The sequence below is a fragment of the Corvus moneduloides genome, chromosome 6, assembly GCF_009650955.1.
Source record: "Corvus moneduloides isolate bCorMon1 chromosome 6, bCorMon1.pri, whole genome shotgun sequence".
NCBI classification, from domain to species: domain Eukaryota; kingdom Metazoa; phylum Chordata; class Aves; order Passeriformes; family Corvidae; genus Corvus; species Corvus moneduloides.
In genome coordinates this window covers 4,539,558-4,562,261 of record NC_045481.1, presented here as the reverse complement: position 1 = coordinate 4,562,261, position 22,704 = coordinate 4,539,558, and the positions used below count along the sequence as shown (strand labels likewise).

Sequence of the window (22,704 nt, the reverse complement as noted above, 5' to 3'; positions counted from 1 at the left end):
CCGCAGCGCGAGCCCCAATAAACAAGCGGCGGGAGCGGGGCCGCTCCCATTGGCCGCCGCCCCGACGCCCCGCGCGCATTGGGCCGCCGCGGACAGCACCCCCATTGGGCCGCGGCGCGGCCCCGGGCGCACGTGATTGGTGGGCGGCGGAGACCGGAAGGGCAACGGCGCGATGTGATTGGCTCGGGGAGGGATGGGCGGGAGGGAGGGGGAAGGACGGGGTGGGGGCGGGACGGTGGCGGTGGCGGTGGCGGAGGGGGCGGAGCCGGCGCGCGCGGCGCGCAGGCGCGGCGGCCGCGGCGTCGCCGGCGCCATTTTGTGCGCGGCGCTTTCCCATTTTAGGCCGCGGGAAGAGGGAGGAGCGGGAGTGCCCGGTGATCGGCGGAGGGAACGGCCGGGAGGCTCATCCGGAGGTCCGCTGAGGCGGTACCGCGTCTCTTCCCGGCGGTGTGACCCTGTCGTTGGGTGTTGGTGGCGACCCCGCTCGCGGCGGCGATGGCGTAGGAGTGGGCCCGGCCGGACCCGGAAGTGGAGCTGCCGCCATGGAGGCGCCGGGACCGCCTGCCGTGAGGGCGCGGAGCCGCCGGGGCGGCCCGAGCGCCCCGCAGAGACACACCCGGGGTGCAGGTAGGGGCTGCCGGCCCGCGCCGCCTTCCCGCGGGGGAGGGCGCAGCTCCGCCGCCTTTCATCATCCCCGTGACGCGTGTGGGGAGGGAACGCGGCCGGCTCTCGCTGCCTGGGCGCTTCCGCACGGTTCCCTCTGCAGGAAGACGCAGCAAGGACAGGGATGACCAGTGTGGAGGAGGCTGAGGGCTTTTTTTGGGAGGCGTGTGGGCGTGTTTTAGTGGTGTCTGGGCCTGGACGTACAGCTTGGACGGTGCAGAGGTCCTCTGAGAGAGTTTGGTCTTAGAGAAGGGCTTTGACCTGAATAAGTGGGAGTTACTGACTGAAGCCTATGATAAAAACATATATTTTAACGTTAGTTTCACATTTTGGTTCATTGTACAGAATTTGCTCTGTAGTTCACGGTAGTACAGATGCATAATTTTTGTTTCCAAGTAACGGGCTCATAATTTTTATTCCGGAGTGATGAGCATCTGTTTGATAGTGCTCAGTCTGAGCTACAGGACTTCCTTCAGGGTTATCTAAAGCAACAGCGGGGGAACCATTATGTTAATTTGACATAAATAGATGGTTACTTTGTCATTCCCTATGTAAGTTTTGCTTTGGAGGTGGCTTTTGTATTTTTTTTTATTAAATTGATGCTTTGGAAAGCAGCAAGTAAAGGGACTCCGGAGAGTTCAGTGAGCAGAGGTGTGGGATACAGGTAAGCTCTGAAGGTTTAATAAGGCACAAAGTACACGAGGCTTGTTTGGAATTGACTCTGGGCGAGGTCTGACATGGAGGAAAGGTCTAGAATTTTGGTGTTTAGATCTGGGTTGTAAATATAAATATGGGTGAGGATCTCTACAGAATGTGTAAAGGTTGAAGCGTTTAGTGCTGAGGGGCTTTGATTCTTTGCTGTAGTTCTGCTTTATGCAGTGGATAGACTGGTGAGTATATGAAGCCTACAAATGACCTGGAGAGGGACTTTGGACAAGGGCATGGAGTGACAGGACGAGGGAGGACGGCTTCACATCGGCAGAGAGCAGGTTGAGCTTGGATATGAGGAAGGAATTCCTGCCTGTGAGGGTGGTGAGGCCTTGGCACAGGGTGCCCAGAGAAGCTGTGGCTGCCCCATCCCTGGCAGTGTTCCAGGCCAGCTTGGATGGAGCTTGGAGCAACCTGGGATAGTGGAAGGTGTCCCTGCCCATGGCAGGGGGTTGGAATTGGATAATGTTTTTAAGGTTCATTCCAACCCAAACCATTCTCTGATTCTATAATTTAGGATATATTATGTCTGACCCAAATGTTAACAAAACTTGGAAAATTCTATTTGAATGTGAACTTCTGATCTTTCTCAGGAATATGTTGGTGAAATGCTGGCTTGGATTGTGAGCGTTCCTGAGGCACGGTTTGTATCTCTGTACTGAGTGTAGAACCATTCAATAAACAACAGTTTGTGACCAAACTAATCAAGTCTTGTTTCTGATTTCTAGCATAAAAATCCTGTCCCCATGGATGTATCTGTTACAGCCAGCACAATTAGGAGGTTCATGGCACATTGCCCACCGAGCTGCTGTGAGCAAAAGAACTTTATTTCTGTATAGCCAATGAGCAGGAGAGGTGACTTGTTCTTTTATGGTATTTTAAGCACCTAAGAATGCCCAGTGGGCAACTCAGTGCAGCACAAATGTTCTCACACAGCTTAGGGATGATGTCTGATGTCATGGAATGAGAACACTGTGCTTCTGGCAAGGCAGGAAAAGTGTCTAATTTTGCTTTAAATGTCTTATCATTGGAATATGAACTTCAGGACTCGATAGTTACTTCATGATACTGAAATTTTTTGTCCTAAATCCCAGTGTTAATCAGCCCTGAAACTTGAAGCCATCCTGGCTGTGCTGGATCCTTGCATCTCTGCCCCATCCCCCTGTGCAAACCCTTACAGGGAAACTGTGGAAATGAGTGGAAGAAATGAGCAGTGGAGGTCACTTTGGTGAGCCTTTTTATCGTGGCCTGTTGTGTTAACTGCACAAAGTTAACAGTAGAGAAGCTCTAGAGTGGGACAGTCACAGTAAGTCATTTTAGTATCTAATCTCTCTTTAAACAGACATGCTGTGAGGTAGAAACATTTCATTTTTTAGATCATTGTTCAAAGCAGCAGTACTTGTGTTATCTGTACTTTGTTAGTATCAAAGGTTTTGTAGATGCAGCACAGGAGATTTGCCTGGGGAAGTGCATTTGAGTCTTAGCTTGAGCAAATTAAAGGCTTCTTAATTTAAAAGCAATTAAAAGCATTAAGGAACTCTAAACTGACACTGGTGGAATTCTAAGTGATGGCTGTAAGTAAATTAGTAAAAACAGTACACTTAAACACTTGAAAATGTGTGTAGTGTATTAGTTGCAGAATGTCCAGAAATCTTGCCCAAAGTCTTCCATACATGTGGCACTTGATAAGAAAAAGCAAATTTAAGAGTGTCTGTATCTTACAGTTCTCTTTATAAGAAGAGCAGAATGAGTAACTGTTGAATGTATCACGTGGCCTCCTTCAGATCAGAGATAAAGTAAGATTCTTGGGATAAGAAAGGTAGTTTTATATTCTGTTCAGTAATCACATACTGCTCTTGACATACTTCATTTTTTGTAGCTAAAAGAACTCGGAGTACATGTACAATTGCAACCAAAATACCGTAGAAATATTAAAAATACTGGATCTTATTCTAACACTGAGCTCCTTTCTATGTGATGAAGTGCAGTGCTACTGTGTCATACCTTGCAGGTGTTCAGGAGACTTTTGACTTTTATTGTTGTCTCCACTGTTTAGTTGTTTCTTTTCCCCCTCTCTCTCTTTTTTTTTTTTTTTTTAATGCTCTTCCCCTTAGTGTTTCTATTCTGTAGTTATATAGGTAACACTTCTGCAGTGGTGGTTCAGATTCTCTGTCTGTGTGGAACTGCAGTATTTCTGTACAGATGAAGGTCACATGCTTCCCATAAAGATTTATTATCTAAGTGATTGCAAACTGCTCAGAGGAATGTGGTAAAAAGCTGTGAAGTGCAGGTGTAAAGAGAAAAAATCCCAATGAATGTGAAGTTGATAACAAAAATCTTCAGCCAGTAATAGCTGGAATATAAAACTGAAAGATCAAACCTTTCTTGGTCACAGAGAAAATTGTGCTTCACTGTTAAACTATCAGAATCAAGTTCCTTCATTTTTATAATCATATGTGTGAGAGAGGGAAAATAAAAATAAATCCCAACATGAATGAATCCTGTTATTGTTAAATGCTTACATGCAGTTTCCTCAGCTCTGGGACATTCCTGTCCTCAAGTTCAGAAAATGGACATTCAATTATTGGAACGTAACTTCATGCTGATTTTAATCATTGCCTTGTGAGGGTTCCCACTGGAGAAGACACAAAGCCTGGCAGCCCTCAGGAAGCCTGAATTGATGCATTCAATCCACTGAAGTTCAGTGCTGATTTCTTGAATCTGCTTTGGGTATGTTTTGCAGCAGTGCAGTATCTTCTGGACATGAGTAATGATGAAAATATTTATGATGTAGAGCACTCTGTCAGAAATACTTGTGTGAGAAAAATCTCAGGATTGGGATTTCTATCAGCTCTGCAAAAATAATACTCAATTTGTAGTTGCTCTTCCCAGTAACACCAGTAAAGTGATCCATGCTCAGCTGGCCAAGCTCTTGGCAGCAGCCTCAGTGATCTCCAGGGAGGAGCAGCCCCATTTTTCCTGAATAAACTATGTCCAGACTTTGTTGTGCTTTGTGGCTGCAGATCTGAGCTACAATCCCGCGTGTTCCCCAGTGTGTGCAGGAATCAGTGATGCATTAGCTGAGTGTGGTGTTGGCAGCCCAGCACCACGAGAGGAGTTTCAGTTCTCAGCTGATGGAGCTGCTGCTTTCCCCCAACCCATAAGCTGTGCCATCTATCAGGCAATCTTTTAATGCCAGACTAAAATGTTCCTTGTTTTGAGACTGATTTGGTAACTCTGTGTTTGGACAGAACCAGAGCTGTGTTGTAAGAGGCTATTTTTATTCTTTCTGGTATGTAATTTTATGATAGCTGACATATTTGTATCAAATGTTAATATTGGCTAATTTAGGAACTGTGTGCTTATTGCCAGGATTTACTTAAGCATGAATTCTAAAGCCAGTTTCTGCATGTTTTGGCACGTGCTGTTAAATTATCTGAATATAGATGTTTAATTTCTATTTTGTTATCTAACAAAGGGATGCAGGATATGGAATTTGATTACAAATACACTGAATTTCTTGTATTATTTCTCAGGACTGCAAGTGCACATTGGTGATGATAGTTACAGCTATCCTGGGGAAGTCATGCAGTGTTGCAAAACTACTGCACAGCACTGCAGAGAAGCTGAAGATTTTTGCAGCAGCTTTAATTTAGATGTGGCAAAGGATTCTGTCATCACCTGCAATCAAGTGATCAGTCTGTCTTTCAAAACTTGAAGTAGGTGCTTGAAGTCAAATGGGAATTTAGTTACTGTTCTGGGTTGCACTGTTCACAGCTGCTGAAGGAGAGTGTTCTTACGTATTTTTCGAAATAACACTTTGTCTCTTGATGCCAGCAGTAAAGGTGAAGGACTAGATCTTTAGAACTACCTGTCATTAGTTCTCTTCCAGGCTTTCTGAATAACATTTTTCCTGACAGGCACAAGACACTGGTTAGTGTGTACAGAAATATATCCTGAAATACAGAGAAACGTAGAAAAATGTACAGGCTGCATCAGTGCATCAACCATTCCAGTGTTGTAAACTTAAATTTTTAAACTGTCTATGCTTTTTAACTGGCTTCTGAATTATCTCCGCAGCATGCAGCCTTTTTTCCTAGCTTCTGAGATGTAAACCTTATTACTGATGTAAATTCTTTACCTCTGGAGGTTTTGATCTTTCAAGTGGAGAAAAGATGTTTTTTCTACAGGATTGAAGGAGGGGTTTTGTGGGTAAATACAGTCAGTTACCCATCTATAGATCAAATACATTTTATGTTCTTGAAATAAACTTAAATGGAAAACGTTTTAACTTGTACCTGAATCTCTAAATAGTCTGTATTCTTCCTAACAAAGTCAAGTCTCTAGTTTATAATTACTGCTGCTTTAGTAAACTCCCATTTAAATCAAACATATGGGGTAAAACTTGAAAGCAAAACCCATGTGGGTTTGGGAGTGGCAATTACTTATTTCATTGCTATGAAAACCAACAGGGGGGAAAAAGTCTTTGAAGTTTTGCATGTTGTGTTTGAAGAATCTTACTGCAGTCTTTTGAGTAAATTAAGATGCTTAAATAGAAGATATTCCTCCTTAAATATTTAACTTCTAAGATCTACTTTGTTGCAACAGTGTGGTCACTTTTTCAGCCTTTTGTGATACCGCACTGGGAGTAAATGTTTACTGAAGAGATGCCTAATGTTACCCATACCTATGAAGTGAGTTGCTGCTGACATTGGAGAGCTGAAATGGGTGTTTCACTTTGGTATAGAGAATTGACTTTGGCTGGATTAATTTGTCTACCTGTGTTAGTAGATACTTGTTTTTCAGTAGTTTGAGTGATCTGTCATGGGCAATCTGAGAATCTTCCTTGTTTATCCTGTAATCTTACCTGTTGATAGTTTATATCTTGGTAGGGTTGGTTTTTTTTCCCCACTGCCTCCTTGTAAGACTTTTTGCTGCAACCATGTAACAAAGTACAAGAAGGAAATAAAGCTGTTATGAGCTGTGTTCTCATATACCAGTGTCTGAAAATGCTTGTGCAGGTGGCTTGCAGAGTTTGGATTTTTACTAAAACGCATCTTTCTGTACTTGGAGAGATAAAGACAGGGTTCTAATACTGATGCTGAGTCCTTGGGCATGGTCCATCTCTTAGAATAGGGGTGTCTCAGGCTTGCCAGTACTGATAAACTGGTGATTAAAATACTTTATTGTTACAGATGCAGATTATAGAGCAACGTGATCCAACAGGATCAGGACTATGGATTCACAGTCCTTCCTTGTAACCCTCCAGAAGCAGTGTGTGTGTGTGTCACTGAAGTCTGTGTGTCACTACCAGCCTGCAGCCTGGCACAAAGAGGGAAGCAGCAGCACTGCTGTTCAGCGTGGCTGCTCAGCAAAAGACAGCTTGTGAGGGCAGTGGTTACATGGCCTTCCTTCCAGGGCTTTTGCTTGCCCAAATCATTTCAATCACTTCAGGTTAATTTACTTTTCAGCCTCAGCTAACAAGACTGTAGTTAGCCAGTATTGATTCTTACTTAAAAGTATTAATGTCCTCAGTCTTTTGAATTAAATGTTTTCAGCTGTGAGTAGCTGCTGTTGGTGAGAATCTGCAGTTCAGACAGTGATTAAATTCTGAATTCTTTTCCTGCTCAGCCATCCTTTTCTAAAGCTATTTTTCACTTGTCTGTGTCTTTTGGAGGATATTATTACAGGTAGCTCATTTCCAGGTGGCCAGGGAGTTGGCTGCCCAATCAACACTTAACCTGTGAATTAACTGGCAGACTGTTTTGTTTGCAGGAGTTTGTACCTTCAGGGATGTGCTTTCCGCTGCAGTGCTCCTGTGTAGTGTCACCTCATTAGCTACAGCTATAAACAGAGCTCCTGAAAGGAGCTGTGTTGTGTGACATTCAGAACTCTGACAGAGCAAAATACATTACTTTTTGGTGGGTTTTATTATTCTGGATCAATGGAAGATCTATTTATGGCAGTGATCTGTCTCCTCCTTGCAAGCAGCACAATAGGGGACTCACTGGTGTGAGGGTAGACAGGAGCACTTGGCTGGGGGAGGCAGCTCTTGTTAAGCCAACTGATGGAAAACACACTTAGCTACATTTTGGTTCTGCCTCAAACAGCATTTCAAATCTGTTTCTATTCCTGGTGTATGTAGGAAAGTGTTTGGGGAAAATAGGCTCTTACTTGGTGGGCTTTGTTGACTGTGGAAACACCTGGGGTTAGAACTGAAACTGAGCTTTAAGCATTCTGCTAAAGTAGCTGATGCTTCCTGTGCTGCTCTTGTCACCTGTTAAAGCAGTCTCATGTAATAGGTCTCTGTTCTTTCTGAATTTAATGAAAGGAGCAGATTTCTTGCTTTTCTAAAATCCCAACCAACAAGATAAATTTTAACTTAAAAATTTTTAGGCATCACTTGGATGGGTTTTGGGTGTCTGTGTGTTTGGAATGCATCAGCTTTTGGGTGAATTTACTGTAATTGGACCTACTCTTAATCTGGTGAAATTGGAATCCTAATGACTGATTTTGGATATGCAGACAGTATGTGTACCAAATTATATCTAATTTTATGCAGCAATAAAGCACACCATGTTCTTTCTAAACCCTTGATTGGCTTGTTTTATCACATTGCCTAAAATGGTATTTTCAGTGGGCAGTTCCTACACTCTCTTTTAGGGGAGACTTCAGGAGATTTCAGTTTTTTCCTGTATCTGAAGATACGCATGTGTTTGGACTGCAAACTGTGTGATGCTGCTGCCTGCTTTATTCTAGTTGTCCATTTTTGGTTGGCACAGCAACTCGTAAGAACCATTTTTAAACAACTGTTTCAGAGTCCTTTAATAGCAATGTACTGAAGATGAAAGAGCACTGCAGGGGGATGGCTGCATCGGTCTGGAAACAGGAGACTTGGTTTGTGCTTGGTTGTAGATCCTGTGTTCTAAAATACTAGAATGTATTTACAGTAAGGCAAGACAACTCTGCTACCGCTTCTTTTCTGCAACTCTGTGTAATTGGACATAATAGGCAGCAAGATGCTCTATAATGGAAAGTTACAAGCAGTTGGTGCCTCAAAATAGCTCTCAATTCTTAAGTAGAAGTAACTTCCTTGCTGCATGTAACTTGAAAAACTGGTGGGTGGAGGAAAAGCTGGTCCTTGTCTTACAGACATGCAACTGAAAGAAGAAAATGAGGGGGAGAGAACAGACTGCTGTATTTTTGGTGCAATTACAGCGTCAGAATTGTCGTGACAATCAAAACTATTTTTCTTTTCGTAATCTTTAAACTGTGTACTTCATTTTAAGGTCATGCTAAGATGTGCTGTTGAATTCACTATTTTGCATTCCCTTCTATGGCTGTGGTTTTATCTTCAGGAAGAGACTTGCAAAACAGCTCTGGAGTTATTCCAAATCTCCTTCCTTAAGGGTGCCTGGGACTGCACAGCCAGAGTGCATCCCAAGCAGTGCTGCATCCGCATGGACAGTCACACTCTCAGCATGTGGGGCTTTAACCTCAGGCCATCGAGCTATTTTTGGTGATGAGAAGTTACAAATGAATGACCCAATGCTTGGCATACTTCAGATCTGCATGAGACGCGTTCTGCTTGGAATGTTTCCTTTCTGAGAGTCAGCACCAAATACAGATGAGTAGTATTTCTTTTGGAGATGGCCTCGTGGACGTCTGCCACACAGGAAATTTCACATATGGGTTACTTCTAACAATCTTGCCATCATTTTATCAGCAGTACTAGCAGTTGTGAAGAGGATATTATCCAAGCCAGTAACTTTTATGGCTATATTAAAGTAGCATAAAATTAATTATCTTGATACAATAGCCTGAACTTGTTATTTGAACTCTGCAAGTGCACTTTCATATTCTAAAATCTGCCCTGGTGCAGTCAGGGAGATGGATGTAAGTAAACTAGATACTAAACCTATTGTTTTGTAATCTGTCACCTGCAGTTCACCTAGTCCCCTTAATTCTCTCGAGCAAAGCTGCTGTATGTGGACTTGCTGACTAAATAATTGTAACAAGGAATGTGACATATCCAGCCTTAATAAATAGCAGAGCAGTGATTCATAAGGTGCTGAGTAACAGCCACTGGACGTGTGAGACTTAAGGAGGAAGCATCTTACTGAACAGGCTACTCTTGTGTTGGATCTGTACTTCTAAAACACTCCTTGAGTGGGGGGATGGTGCTGAGCTAGGAGATGACTTGGTCTATACACTCTTCTTCCTGGTGTTTCTATTTAAGCCCTGTGCTTTGGGTCTTAAGCAACAGAATATGCCACTGAAACCCTGAGCATGAAGTGTTTCAGCATGGCAAGAACTGGAGTTATGCATTCCAAGTGGGTATTTAACTTTCTGCTGTATTATGTGTTCCCATAAATTGCCAGAGTAGGACAAAGTAGGTTAGTTGTGGAGCCTGAAGCAAGAAGTGCTGCTTTTCTGCTATCTTTAGATCTGAAACTTCCCAGTGCTTTGGGCAGAAATAACCCAAGCGAGACTCTTAGAATCACCTCTTGCTCAAATCTCTAATTCAGAAGATTTTACCCTGCCATTTGTTTGCCTTGCAAAGCATTTCCACATTTTAGTTACGCTGAAGTTATAATTGACCATTTTCAAGGCAGCTATAAAAGCTAATTTTAATTTTAGGGAAGGGGATCCAAGCCTTAAAGCATGAAAGCATGCTGCCATTCAAACCTTCGTGTTGGCTGCCTGATCAGGTGGTGTTCTCTGGGCTTAAATCAAACTCCTGTCCTTAGATGTTGTCTAAGCCTGCAGGATATGAGAGTATCTGTAACAGAGAAAAATTTTTTACCCCTCGTCCTGTAATTAAAACAGAGCCTCTGCTAAATGTAAGCTTTTTGATTTTTTGCAATTTAGTATTATTTTTTTCTAGTCCTTACTTAAATAATAACCTCATATCCAGCTTGAGCCCTTCAGGAGCTTGTTCACCGAGTGATTTGCCTCAGACAGCTTAGAAAAAAAAATGGTCTTCAACATTTAATTAAAGTTTCATCATGCTTTGCTATGCCACTGCATTTTTAATTATTTGGTCAGTGTGGCCATAAATAGCTACTTCCTTCTTTTTTAAAGATTTCTTCCCCTGCTCAACTTCACTGTTTGACATAGCAACAAGTAAATACTTCTCAGTAGCAAAACTCATTGAAGTTTCTGTTTAGCCTATTAGCTGTGGACTAAATTAGTGAAACGTTATGATGGCTAATGCACTACTGTATAATTAGTTAATTGTTAAGTAACAAATTAGTAACTTACTTGTTAAATGCAGTGTGGTTGTCTCATGGAACTGCAAGGTTACAAAAATAGCTGTCAAAGGGGAGTTGCAGTAGTTTTTCTGCTGGAATGAGTCTCTCTGGGCTAGAAATCTATTCTAATGTTCCTGGCCTTGTTGACAAGAGGTAGCAATGCTGAACTTAAGATCAAAAAGATTGTGCTAGTTTTCTTTCTAAAGTAAAGGGAAATGTCAGCATTAAAATAGTTAGTTTAATACTCTCCTGCCTTTTTCCTCTTTGACTGCCCAGTCTTCTGAATAAAAGCAAATTTCTTTTCTCCACCTTCTAATGCTCAATTTTATTTTTCCCCATCCACAGTCAGTGGAAATGAAAGTAGTTTTTTTTCCTTACCATACAAGTTTCATCAACAGGCTGAGTCTATACTCTGATATAATGATTAAATTTGGAAAATAACCTGGCAGTAATAATCATCTTGGTACTAACTAAATTTTGCCATGACATGTAAGACAGTGGGCAGCACTTTACACGTATGGCTGTCTGCAGCCTCTTGAATTGCTTCTCATGGGACTTTTTGTTTCTTGTGAACAGATACAGAAAAATCAGAGTGTAGATTTTAGATTGCCATGTTCTCCAAGAAGTAGTTATTTGGAAATTTTGGATAAGCAAAATGTGCTCCTACCTCTTATCTCTTCATATACTGTGGGATATTTTCCTTCCATTTAGTCTTCTAAATATATACAGCTGGTACTGCTCTTCTCACTGTACCCTGAAATCTGGCTGTGTGTTGTAGTTGCTGTCCCTAATTGTAAATGGCTGTCACTGAAAGGATTAGAGGGGTGGATGGGTGGGTGTAGCCACACGAGGATGGCTTTCAGTTTCCCTTTAGCAGTTTAAAGTATGGTGCTAAAAACACCAAGCTCATGGGTTTTCATCCTGGACTTGATGATCCTTGCGGGTCCCTTCCAACTCAGACTATTCAGTGATTCTGTGATTTTAGGAACAGAATCAAGCCAAAATGAAGAGAATCAGGAAGCTCCCTGCTGCCATACCCAGGGAGTGGCAGATCAGCCTCAGCTGATGCTTTAGGGTGCTGCTGAGGAGTTTCCTGACTGGTGCTCACGCGTGACTCAAAGAGCTGAGTCAGCAGGAAACTGCAGTAGTAAATTCAGTCTGGAGCATGGAACACGGAATTCCAGGCTGACTCAGTGCAGCAGCTGTTACTGTTGCCTCGGGAGGAGGCGCTGAAGGAGGCTGCTGTCCTGGCCCTGACTAATGCTGGCTCAGGCTGGCCCCTTCTGTCCCAGCAGCCTCCAAAAGCTCTGCCCAGCTGGAGAGGCAGGAGCTCAAGTAGTCTGAACTGACACAGTCAGAGCCATCTCTCTCTGTTGACCTTCCCATGTCACAAAAAGGAAGTAGAACCTGTGCTTTGTAATCCTGGTACAAAAGAGACTGGAGAAGGCCAGCTATTTTCCAAACTACCTCTATAAAAATAAACCTGTAAGGGAAAGCTCCTGTTTTAAGGGCTAGTGAACATGAGAATATGTACTCCTAAAGCTGAGGAGTTTGATTCATGACATAAGTATGCATTTTAGACTAGCAGGGCTGTTAGAATTTAAACTGCATGCACAAACAAGACTTCAATTTTAACTGAGTTTTAAGGTGGTGAACAGAACAGTTTTTTATCTTCGAAAATCTTATGGGTTAGAATGGACCTTAAAGATCATCTCATTCCACTCCCCTGCCATGGGCAGGGTCATGTTCCACCAGACCAGGGTGCTCCCAGCCCCATCCAACCTGCTGCTTCAGAACTTTGAAGTGACTAGAAGAGGCAGACTGTTTTCCTAGGAAGTGGGGAATGACAGCAGCAAACCTTGTTTTGAACTTTTGCAAAGGTCAGCAATTGATTAAGCTGATTCAGAAGCGTGTTAAGAAACGGAATAAAACTGTTTAAAAATAGTTTGGCTCTTCAAGCATTAATTCCAGTTACACTGCTTAATAGATCTCATGCTTTGGAACTTAACACAAGCACTGTTTTAAATTGAATTAGTTTTTAATTCCTGCTACTCCTCCACTACGCCTAGGCTTAGTACTTCAGATTGACACTCCTTTTCCTGAACTCCTGGTTGTTACATAGGCAGTTAGAAGTTGTGAGCTGTGCATGTCACCTTAAACTGTAACCTGCTGTTAGAGCTGGTCATGTTCTCATCTCTTCTGCCAAGAGCAACCAGAGACTGCAGCTGTGAACAAACTGCAAATTGTGCTATTGGTTAATCAAGGAATAACAAGAGTACTGGTTTTTAATTCTAAACTATGCAGCATAAACAAGAGACTTGTCTAATGTCTAAACATATTGTTTCTCTGTACATGGCCTGGCTCAAATGGAATGCTTCAGGACACAACATCAGCCTGATAATGTCTTTCCTTCCTAATGTCTGTTTAGGTACAGTTGCTGGCCTATATTTTTTTGAAATAAAAGCTAAGAGACAGTAAAATGGAAAATTTATTAGTGCAAGTTGGTCAGTCGGTTTCTTCCAACAAGTACATAACAGCATCCCATGCTTTAATGCATTATAAACAAACCTGGTCTAAGATAAGAAAAGTTGGACTTGTTTTGGAGTAACAATATGTTACATATTGTCATCGTCTGACTCATCTTCCTCTTTCAAAGATTCCTGTTTAAAAAAAGAAAGTATAATTAAAGGATAGTCTAACAGTTGTTTTATAAATCAGGCTACAATAAACAAGTTTTGCTGCAGCTTCACAACCCTCTCACTGTGTCCAAACCCTTGTAGTCAGCAGGACAGCTCCCATCAACACATTTACTTTTGAAGGAGAAAGGCACCATGTGTGGCAGCCTGTGAATTAAGAGTTTCTGAGAGCAAGAACTATCCGCGGGTTACATTGTAGCCTTCCCTACTCCTCCTTCCCAGTAACACCAGCTAACACAGAAGGGATGTGTGTTGGAATGATACCTTTTCCAGGCAACTCAACAGTTTGTCAAGTGAAGCACTGAGACAACACCCAAGTCAGAACTTACCTTGGCGTATTTTTCTGCTTCTTCTCTGATGTCTTTGGGAACAATTTCATGTTTTCCATTGGTTACTGCCAATAAAAAGAGTATGTCTTAATTACAATTCACACAAGGACCCTGACATACAGAGTGAATTTAAGAAACAATGTTTTACTTTAGTTACAAAAAGTTATAAATTTTCTGGAGTGGTAATAGAAATTACAGAAATGCATTACTTTCTCCAACCCAGCTGAGTTCCAGCTCAAAAGCTTTATCCTTTACTTCATCGTGAACTATGTAGATTCTGCAAAGAACAGAGAAAGAACAGATTAGAACAGACTAAATATACTAACAGGCTAAATATACTTTGTTCCTGTCACAGATTTCTTCTGTTAAAGTAGCCTTATGATTAATAGCTCCCCCTGTGCCTTCTCCCCGCCAAACACCATCAGAGAATTTTCCAGGCTTAACTGCTAGTCTAAAACACTTTAAATCATTACAGCCAAGATGCAGGTTGAGATGTTCAAGCTGCCCTAACTACAACAAACATTAAGATTTAGATACTGCACAACCAAGGCTGCATCATCACTGCTTCTGCTAAATCAGTTATAATACAGCTTGGAGTGTCCTGCGTTTCCCCCTGTAAATCTTACTTCAGTTTACACTTAACACTAAATCCCACCACCACAGTATCTTGTGTCTAATTATAAGTCTGTACATAAGATTTCCAATGTGGTGCTTATGGCAAACATGGAAATGGGAATTTAAACCCCAAGTGGTATCATAGCATACACAGTGCCTCCCAGACCAGTAAAGTCACTGCTTAGGCTGTGGGATAGAAATGTTACACTGCAGTAACAAAACTGATGTGATTTCATCCTGTGGCAGAACACATAAACAAACTGGAACAATCCTGAGCTGAGACACTCAAAACAGCAGAACTCACAATAACCTGTGGCTTCACTGTTTGAGAAGCCTGTATTTTGTACTTCCTAACTTGCTTCAGAAAGCACTAATAAGTCAGAAATTAAAAAACACCAGCTATTCCTACCCAACATGGAAACCTTGGAGATGATGGAGGAAGGCAGGATACCCTCAGCACCACACTAAGTACTTCCAGTGGAAGTACTGTGAAACAAATAAAAAGTCTGAAGTGAACATTGGTGTCCAGGGAAATACCCCTCTATGCTTATAGACCCTCCTGTCTCTGTTAGCTGAGATGATCTATAAGCCCTTCTTATGTTTCTTATGTTCAGCTGATTACAAGACTTTTGCAACAAAGTGTACCTTTACAAGCTCCTGCAGAAATCTCTGCTCTGGACTGTGCCTAGTATTTTAGGTTTAAAAGTTATTAAAATCTTTGTTATCTTGCTAAATGCTACTGAGGAGCTGAATTTGAGCTGATAAACAGAACCCTGTCTAGCGCTGCTGGTGAGTTTGAGCTGAAGCAGAACTAGAACAGAAGTATTTTCATTATTAGAAATTATTTTTAAATGTCTAATAATACAGCTATACTGTATATATTCCTTTAAAGAAGTTCTACTTTGCTTCTTTCCCAAGCATTTGAGTCTTTTTTTTTTTAGGGTGGGTCCAGGACCTCAGCATCATTTGCGGACAGCTTCTCTCTGAAGCATCAGGTCATTGTTCAAACAGCTCTTACTTCAGAACCAGGATGCCAAGGAGTCTCCCCTCCTCTGTCACTGGTCTAAGTATTTTAAAACCAGGGATTGGAGTCAGACAATTTAACACACGATACCCAATTTAAAAGGAACAGCCTGAGTTTGAAGCCAAAGCAAGCTCACCAATCTGGATTTTTGTCAAGTTGAAAAAACGGGTTGGAGACTTACATTTTTGCAACTTCTTTAACAACATCACGGCAGGTCATTTCCTTCATCTGTAGGCAAAAGACACACAGATATAAGATTTCTATAAGGAAAATATAAATCTTCCACAAGGCCAGAACAGGAGAGGCTGTGCATGTGCCTAATGAGCTTCATGTTCAGTAGTCAAAGTAACAGAAAGACCAGAACCACATTTCTTCTCTACCGTGCATCTTTCAGCCTGCTCTATGCAAGTCATTCTTCCAGGGAATAATATTACAACTGAAAGATTCTGTGAAAAAAATACTACTTGGAAATTCCCCAGTTTAAAGCACTCATCAGCTGAAATCTTAGAAGCTACACAGGTGATTTTGGCATCCTAAAAGCCTGACTTGTTCCTAGATGCTTTATGCTCAACTGATATAAAATAACAATGAGAGGCACCGTATTTTCACATGTAATATTTGTATTCCTTCTAGGCAGCACAGTAATACTTTTGGTCTTACCAACACTTTTACAGGCAATTTTGGGTTTTAAGTAATGCTCCAAGAGGAGAATATTGTTTAACAACCAACTGCCTGCCTGAGCAAGGCATCAGCATCTCAATTCATATTTTCTCAGTTATATCACAGTCTTTTGGCAGCTTCACAGTTAATCAGAACAAAGTCTGGTGCAAATTTCCATGACATAATAAACTTGTGTTTTATAGGTCAACTTTTCTGGCCTATGAAGCAGTAATATATTCTACATTCCATTAATGCAATTTACCATCTCTTCCAATTCCCAAAATGTTTTCAAACCCTTAGTATGGAAGGTAGTTGTGAGGTACTGGTGAAGGGATTCAGATGACAAGAGTTCATGTGGAGTGTCACAGCCCTTTCTGGGGTGAAGCAACGGGCCAGAGAAGAAATGCCTGTGCCTGGTTAGAGAGATGTGCCATCACAGTCCCATCTGGAGAAGTTCCCCAAACAGAGACCCACTGCTTTTGTGACACTCAGTCCAAATGTAACTTGTGTCACACAGACATTTAAATGATGATGTGTACTCATGCATATCAAGTTAGCAGTCAAACGGGAAACCCTAAAGCTCTACTACTGTCATGCATATTTACAAGAGAGAAAACTGAAGCCAATTTAATTTCTGCCGTTATCCCATCCCAGGTATGTTAATTCTGCAGACAATGAAAGTAAACAATGTGAACAGTTTTATCCCATGAGTTAATCGTGATTGTGTCCATATATCAGAAAGTTGTAATAGTATCAGAGCTGCAGGAGATCAAGAGACTGAAGCAGTCTCCACACAGCTACAAGTTTTCCCACAGCTGACTTTACAGACATAACATGCAAGAGATGTGATCAGTGCAGGGTTTTCTTCTTGCACCCTCAGCTACATGTGAGTTTTACACACTGTATCCTCCCCAGACACAGGATCTGCTCTGCAGTCCCCTAAGGCAGGTTTAAAGTCCTGACTCCCTGCTTGCCTCTTCCTTTCCACCAGGAGTCATCTCTTCCAACAAACAAATCTTAGCTTACAGGCTCCTGTAGGCTCACCCCACAAAACCTTTTGTACTTCTGGTTTTTTCCCATCTTAGCTTTGACAAATTCATCTTGTCAGAATTAGCCACGACCTGGAAACCTGCCCAGTCCTCAGTGAACAAAAGGCATTGGCATGCGGGGCTGGACTCACCCCACAGAGCTGTGACAGGATCCCACACATTACTGGGGACACTGCAAACAAGCCCCTAAATCAACACCTGCAGCTGGGCCCTGTTGTGCCACACCTCTGTTCCATCTACTGCATTCTACAGGCTCGACTGTAAAGTTCCAGTAATTCACATTATTAACTGCAGAAGTTTTTGAAAATCCCAGCACTGCACAGAAAATTAATTATTTGCAGTAGGTTGTGTGTAACCCAACACAGCGCTGTCTTTTGCCAATGTGCACACCTGGAAATTGAAATTATGATTTCCCAGATGCCGCAATTCCAGTATAAAGATCAAATGATCATGTAGGCTTCTCATCTTTAATTTGGTATTCAAGCATCTGAACCAGATTCAAAGCTGAATGAATCGAGTCTAGAACATTCTAATTTTTCCTCAATTTTTCAGTCATGGTGCTACAGCACCATAAATAGGCTATTCTTAAAAATACAACAATCATATAAACTCTGAACCTTTCCACGAACAGCTGTGACATCCCTCTGCAGACCAAAATAAGATGCTAACAGAGTATCACATAAAAATTACATGAGACAGACCAGGAGAAGGATTTGGTTCCATGTTGTCTCCAACTCCAAGGGTGTCAGATACTAAAACACATGAGGAAGATGGAAATCTTTCAGGATTCTAACATAACTTCAGTGAGCTACAGGGACACTTCAATACCTTTTGGTTGTCTTCTCTCCACAGACCAGTTTGTCCTTAACAGGAGCAGCCTTTTTGAACTTGTTAAACAAAAGAATCATCTAAAACCTTTGGGAAATAATAGATATAGCACCCTGCACAATGCTGCCCTATAGTTTTCATTCAGAATGAAAAACAGATTTATACTTTTATATTCTCTCACTTGGCTCACTGGCAAATGTACAAGGAAATATTTCACCCGCTTCTTCTGCATTTTATGTATTTTAGGCACCCAAAAGGTAACATAATAAACCAGGAATATTTGTCTTGAGACAGCACAATGATACTGTAAGACCATACCTGAAGTTTTTCTATCTCTGTTTTTGCAGCCTGCCTGGCTTTACCAATGGCACAACCCCAATAACCCTAAAAAAAAAAAAAAAAAAAGAAACACACAATATTCAAATTTAATTAAATACTAGACCCTCTACAGCTCTTACTGTCACTTAGCACATGACAAGCTCACCCTACTCACAGTGAGAGGCTAAAGAGTAACCTTGGTATTGTTCTCTCTTGGGGCACATCCCCAAATGGTTGAATAGAGCCCAATTACTACATCAAGTACCACCACTGCTGATAGAAAAGAGATGTGCTCAGTAATCCCAGGACAGAAACTTATCAGCTCAAAATGTTGTAATAGATTTTTTTAGTTGCTATTACAGTAAATGGAAGAATAAACTAGAATTAGTTTGAAGAGAGAAGTTCTACAGGAACTACAGAAGCTCTACAGGATCCAAACAAACCCCAAACTAAACCCACCTACTGTGCAAATGTAATTGCAGTGTAAGCACATAAAAATTAAGCATTTCTATTTCTCTCAACAGCCATGGTCCTGGATGTACTGCAAGAAAATTTTAAAAGATCCAACAGTATGTGTGTGTATCAACCTGTGTGTTACTCACAGCTGAAAATGCAGCACTAACAACAATTAACAACAATTCTAATTTGATTTGGTTTGCTGTTGGCAGGCCAGAGAAACAGCCCTCTCTTACCTGAAGTATTTAGTGAAGGGGTATCACTACAGTTCTTGCCTTTTTGGGGCGGTGCACAGGAGTTTTCATTGGACATAGCCAGATGGAATGAACTCCCAAATTTCTGAGAGACAAGCTTTAAACTCATTTCTCAGACTAGAGTTCTAAGAAATACACGTTTGTTTAACAAGGACATGCAAACAAGCAGCAGTGATTCACCAGAGATCTTCCCAGGCAAAAGGAGAAAACAACAACAGCTGTTTTGGACCAACACTTACTATTTTCCCAACTAGGAACTTTAAGAAGGGGAACTTCTGCTAAGATGGAAATATTTTTGACACACTCACGTATGAAACTCCTGATGGATCAATCATGTACAGTTGTGCACCATCATCACTATCATAGGACCCCAACATGAAACTGGAGGAGAAAAGAGAAATTAAAAACTGTCCTTCTACCAACACACAGAGAACTACAGAGACTACACCAGATCAGGTTTCCTACACCCTTCCTGGAGAAAAACTCCTCCTGTCCTGCTACACTCTATTGAGCAATTTGCCTCAGAACAGCACCTGCACATTGCCAGAAACATTTTACTGATCAGTAACTTGGCAGCATATCCGTTTATCAGTCCCTTTGTACTAGAATCCCTCAGGAGTTGTAACCTGCTCTTTAGGTGTCAGGGCAAGCAGGATGATTGCAGAGGGAAGTTCTGCTTTCACCACTGTCACAGCCTTATGGCACAAACCCTTAAACTTTAAAAACAAGGGACAAATTGACCAGCTCTGTAGAAGCCTAGCACAGTGTTATGGGAATCTGAATTCTTCACCTGAGGTTTTAGGCACACACAAAAAGAAAGAGGAAGGGAATCTTTAGGAGATGAACTGTGGGTTACTAATTCCAGGTTTCAAAAAAGAATTCAAGACAACCGAAATAGTTCCAGCAAGCATGAACCAAAAGGTATTTACAAAGAGAGTGTGTCTGCAAGACTCACCTGCACCCAAAAGGCCTGACAGCACTGTACAGGGTGTAGGCATGCACGTACATGGCCACTCTGTCTGCAAGATGCTGCGTGGAAAAAAGGAAAAACAAAACACTGGAAACCCTTATTTACAGAAATAAAGAATAAAATGTCATTCTCGTGTCAAAAATAAAAGCCAAAACCCCTGAGAACTGCACTTGTCTTACCTTCAGGGGGATGTCATAGCCATAGTTAGACCTAAAGTTGGAAGCCTCTTCCCGGGCGATGTCTGCCAAGGAGCGGGCGTCTGCCAGGAGCCCCGCGACTGCCTGGAACGAGAGCGTGTCACCAGCACAGACACACCTGGCAACAGCCCATGATACTCATTCTACAGGGCAATTCAAACTGCCCACCTGCCACCAACCTCACTACATGCCAGTGGGACTATACATTAAAAGAGTTTTTCTCTGGGAAAATCAATAACCGAAGTTACCTTCGTGTTAATTATTGTTGTATGATTTACCACGACTACACCAACTCAATCAATGCTTCATATCATGTGTATTCACCAGGTTTCAGGCATTTCTCTCACACAGGAACCACTCCTTGACACTGTTCTGACACCAACAGTATGGACAGGCCAGTCCTCCATACACCAGTCTTTAAGGAATTCAGGTGATTCTTACATTATTGAGAAGAAAATCTTGTATGCAGCATGTTTTCCCTTAACACACCTTATTTGGTAACTGGGTAAAAAAGTACCATTTTAATACTTGTGTTTATATTTACAAGCTTGAACAACTGGAAAAGCATTTCTAAAAATTTAGAACAGCTTCAAGCTTCTATTTTAAGTTTGGATTTTACTTATATATGTTTTTGTGCCAAGAATAACAGAGAACAGTAAAAAACCCACTGGCATTTCTGACTGTATATAGACACATTAACATTACTTTCTTAATCTACTTGGTTTTGATTCTCTGATTCATGAATTTGTCCTTTTGGGGGGGGTCACCTTACAATTTATGCAGCTCTAAAATGAAATGGCACCTTACCATCCCAACGTGTCGGTCGACATTGAAGAGACGTTTATTGGACCCCTCTTCATAAAGCTTGGACAGGACTAATTTTTCTACTCCAAAGACAACACCATCTTTGCATCTTATCCCAATTGCTGTACTGAAAGACAAGAAAAATGTCAGTTTCTCACACACAGTGTAAAATATGTAACACAGAATTACCAAGACAGAAGAAACAGTGACATGATATCCCCAAAAGTAGGTTTGTCACTTCCAGCACTGAAGACAACAAGGGGATGGAACTAAATGGTCTTTAAGGTCCCTTCCAATCCAAAAACCATCCTGGGATTCTGTGATTCTAAACCTTATCTGGAGCCTGTGGCTACAAGCAGACGCCTGGGTGACCTCGTCTGTGCCCTGCCAATCCATCCTGCTGCCCCTAAAGCACAGCTGGGATTTTCACTTCCCAACATTCCTTCACACACACTCCAGGGAAGAGAGACACTCCCAGAGCAGCTGATGCAGCTTCAGCAGCACTTGGATGTCCTCCATGCCTTGAGGAATCCCTAGGAAGCTGATACATTTACAAGGAAGGCCCTGAGCGTGTCAGTCTTTCAGCACCTCAATCCACATCCTTAAAATGGGCTTTTAGATCAGAACTCATTTTACCACCACAGTTTTACCCGCAATGCCCTCGTGTTTCTCTAGTCCAACAACACTGCTTTAAAAGAGGCCAAAAGAGCAGATATTTGATGCAGATATTTGTATCTTACCTGCTATTCTCCACAGCTTTCATAGCATATTCCACTTGAAACACTCTGCCATCTGGAGAAAATGTGGAAGCTGACAGGTCATACTGAAGAAGAAGACAAAATACTCAGCAAGAAAAACCCACATAATATCACAGCATTTTTAGATCAGGCCTATTTAGTTTAAAAATTCAAGACTATCACTGCCAGAGATGGTGTAAGTCCCCAGAGCAGGCTGTCCCCTAACATAAGATGCAGGAACAGAAGAAAACAGAGACTAAAAGCCAGGAGAGGCCATTTCATCAGTGCAGGATGTACCCACACTGCAAATCCTGTCAATCCAGACACTGCACAGATGTGAAATCACTGAGCATTACCCAACACTCAAAACCTACGTGAGCTTTTGCCTGCCTTTACATTTCATAGAATCACAGGATGGTCTGGGTCGGAAGGGACCCTAAGGATCATCCAGTGCCACCCCTGCCAGGGGCAGGGACACCTTCCCCTATCCCAGGCTGCTCCAAGCCCCGTCCACTGCCAGGGATCCAGGGGCAGCCCCAGCTTCTCTGGGCACCCTGTGCCAGGGCCTGCCCACCCTCACAGCGGTGAATTACTTCCCAATATCAAACCTAAATTTCCCCTCTTTCAAATTGTACCCATATTATTCTTTGTCATATCACTACAGCTCCCGACCAAGAGTCCCGCCCCTGCTTCCCTGTAGGCCCCCATTTAAGTTAAACTTATGGATCACAGGAATATATTTGAAATGCATACAAGTATATTATGTAGAGGAGCATAATAAGTGCATTATCCCGGAGCCCGCCCCGCCCCGCCGCCGGTTCCCCGGGCCTGCCGGGCCGCAGTGACTCAGCCGCCCGCAGTGCCACGGGGCCGCAGCGCCGCCGCGGGCACGGGGCGGCCCCGGGTGCGGCGGGGGCCGTTCGGGGCGGTCGGGAGGCCGCGCTGTGCCCGAGCCGCGGCCGCCGCTGCCGCCCCTCACGCCGCACTCACCCCGGTGCCGATGGAGCTCATGGCGGCGCCGCTCCCAGCCCGTCCCGCGCCCACCGGCCAGCAACGCGCGCTCCCATTGGCCGCCGCGCCGCCCTCCCGGGATGACGTCACCAAGCACTACGTTAAATTACATGTAAAGGCGCCTATTTCCA

The 22,704-nt window shown here is 42.6% G+C and overlaps 1 protein-coding gene and 2 long non-coding RNA genes across 4 annotated transcripts; 2 read left to right on the top strand and 1 right to left on the bottom strand.

Moving 5' to 3' along the window:
- The first annotated feature begins 276 nt into the window (after positions 1-276).
- LOC116445034 lies at positions 277-19,063 on the top strand. Its single transcript, XR_004240627.1, has 2 exons — positions 277-627; positions 18,669-19,063. It is a non-coding gene; the product is annotated as an uncharacterized LOC116445034 (long non-coding RNA).
- On the top strand, positions 1,758-6,365 carry LOC116445033. The gene is made up of 2 exons (XR_004240626.1): positions 1,758-2,181; positions 2,466-6,365. It is a non-coding gene; the product is annotated as an uncharacterized LOC116445033 (long non-coding RNA).
- PSMA3 (proteasome 20S subunit alpha 3) lies at positions 13,096-22,635 on the bottom strand. Of its 2 annotated transcripts, none has more exons than XM_032111049.1 (11): positions 22,553-22,635; positions 21,566-21,648; positions 20,829-20,952; positions 20,004-20,105; positions 19,810-19,883; positions 19,163-19,235; positions 18,145-18,210; positions 15,471-15,517; positions 13,860-13,927; positions 13,651-13,715; positions 13,096-13,285 (listed from the first exon to the last, which is right to left on the bottom strand). In XM_032111049.1, the coding sequence occupies exons 1-11, from the start codon at positions 22,571-22,573 to the stop codon at positions 13,241-13,243; spliced, it is 768 nt and encodes a 255-aa protein (XP_031966940.1). In that variant the 5' UTR covers positions 22,574-22,635; the 3' UTR covers positions 13,096-13,240. The 2 variants fall into 2 exon arrangements, with proteins under 2 accessions (XP_031966940.1, XP_031966942.1); XM_032111051.1 differs by lacking the exon at positions 22,553-22,635 and adding an exon at positions 22,316-22,383.
- Positions 22,636-22,704: the final 69 nt, after the last annotated feature.

What these genes read in the sequence shown, in the direction of transcription:
- PSMA3 (XM_032111049.1), bottom strand. Translation starts at nt 22,573, where the DNA reads ATGAGCTCCATCGGCACCGGG. An exon ending in TCGACCGACACGTTGGGATG is followed by an intron (nt 20,106 to 20,828) that starts GTAAGGTGCCAT and finishes CTCTCGTTCCAG; the next exon opens with GCAGTCGCGGGGCTCCTGGC. An exon ending in CAGAGATAGAAAAACTTCAG is followed by an intron (nt 15,518 to 18,144) that starts GTATGGTCTTAC and finishes TTTTGCCTACAG; the next exon opens with ATGAAGGAAATGACCTGCCG.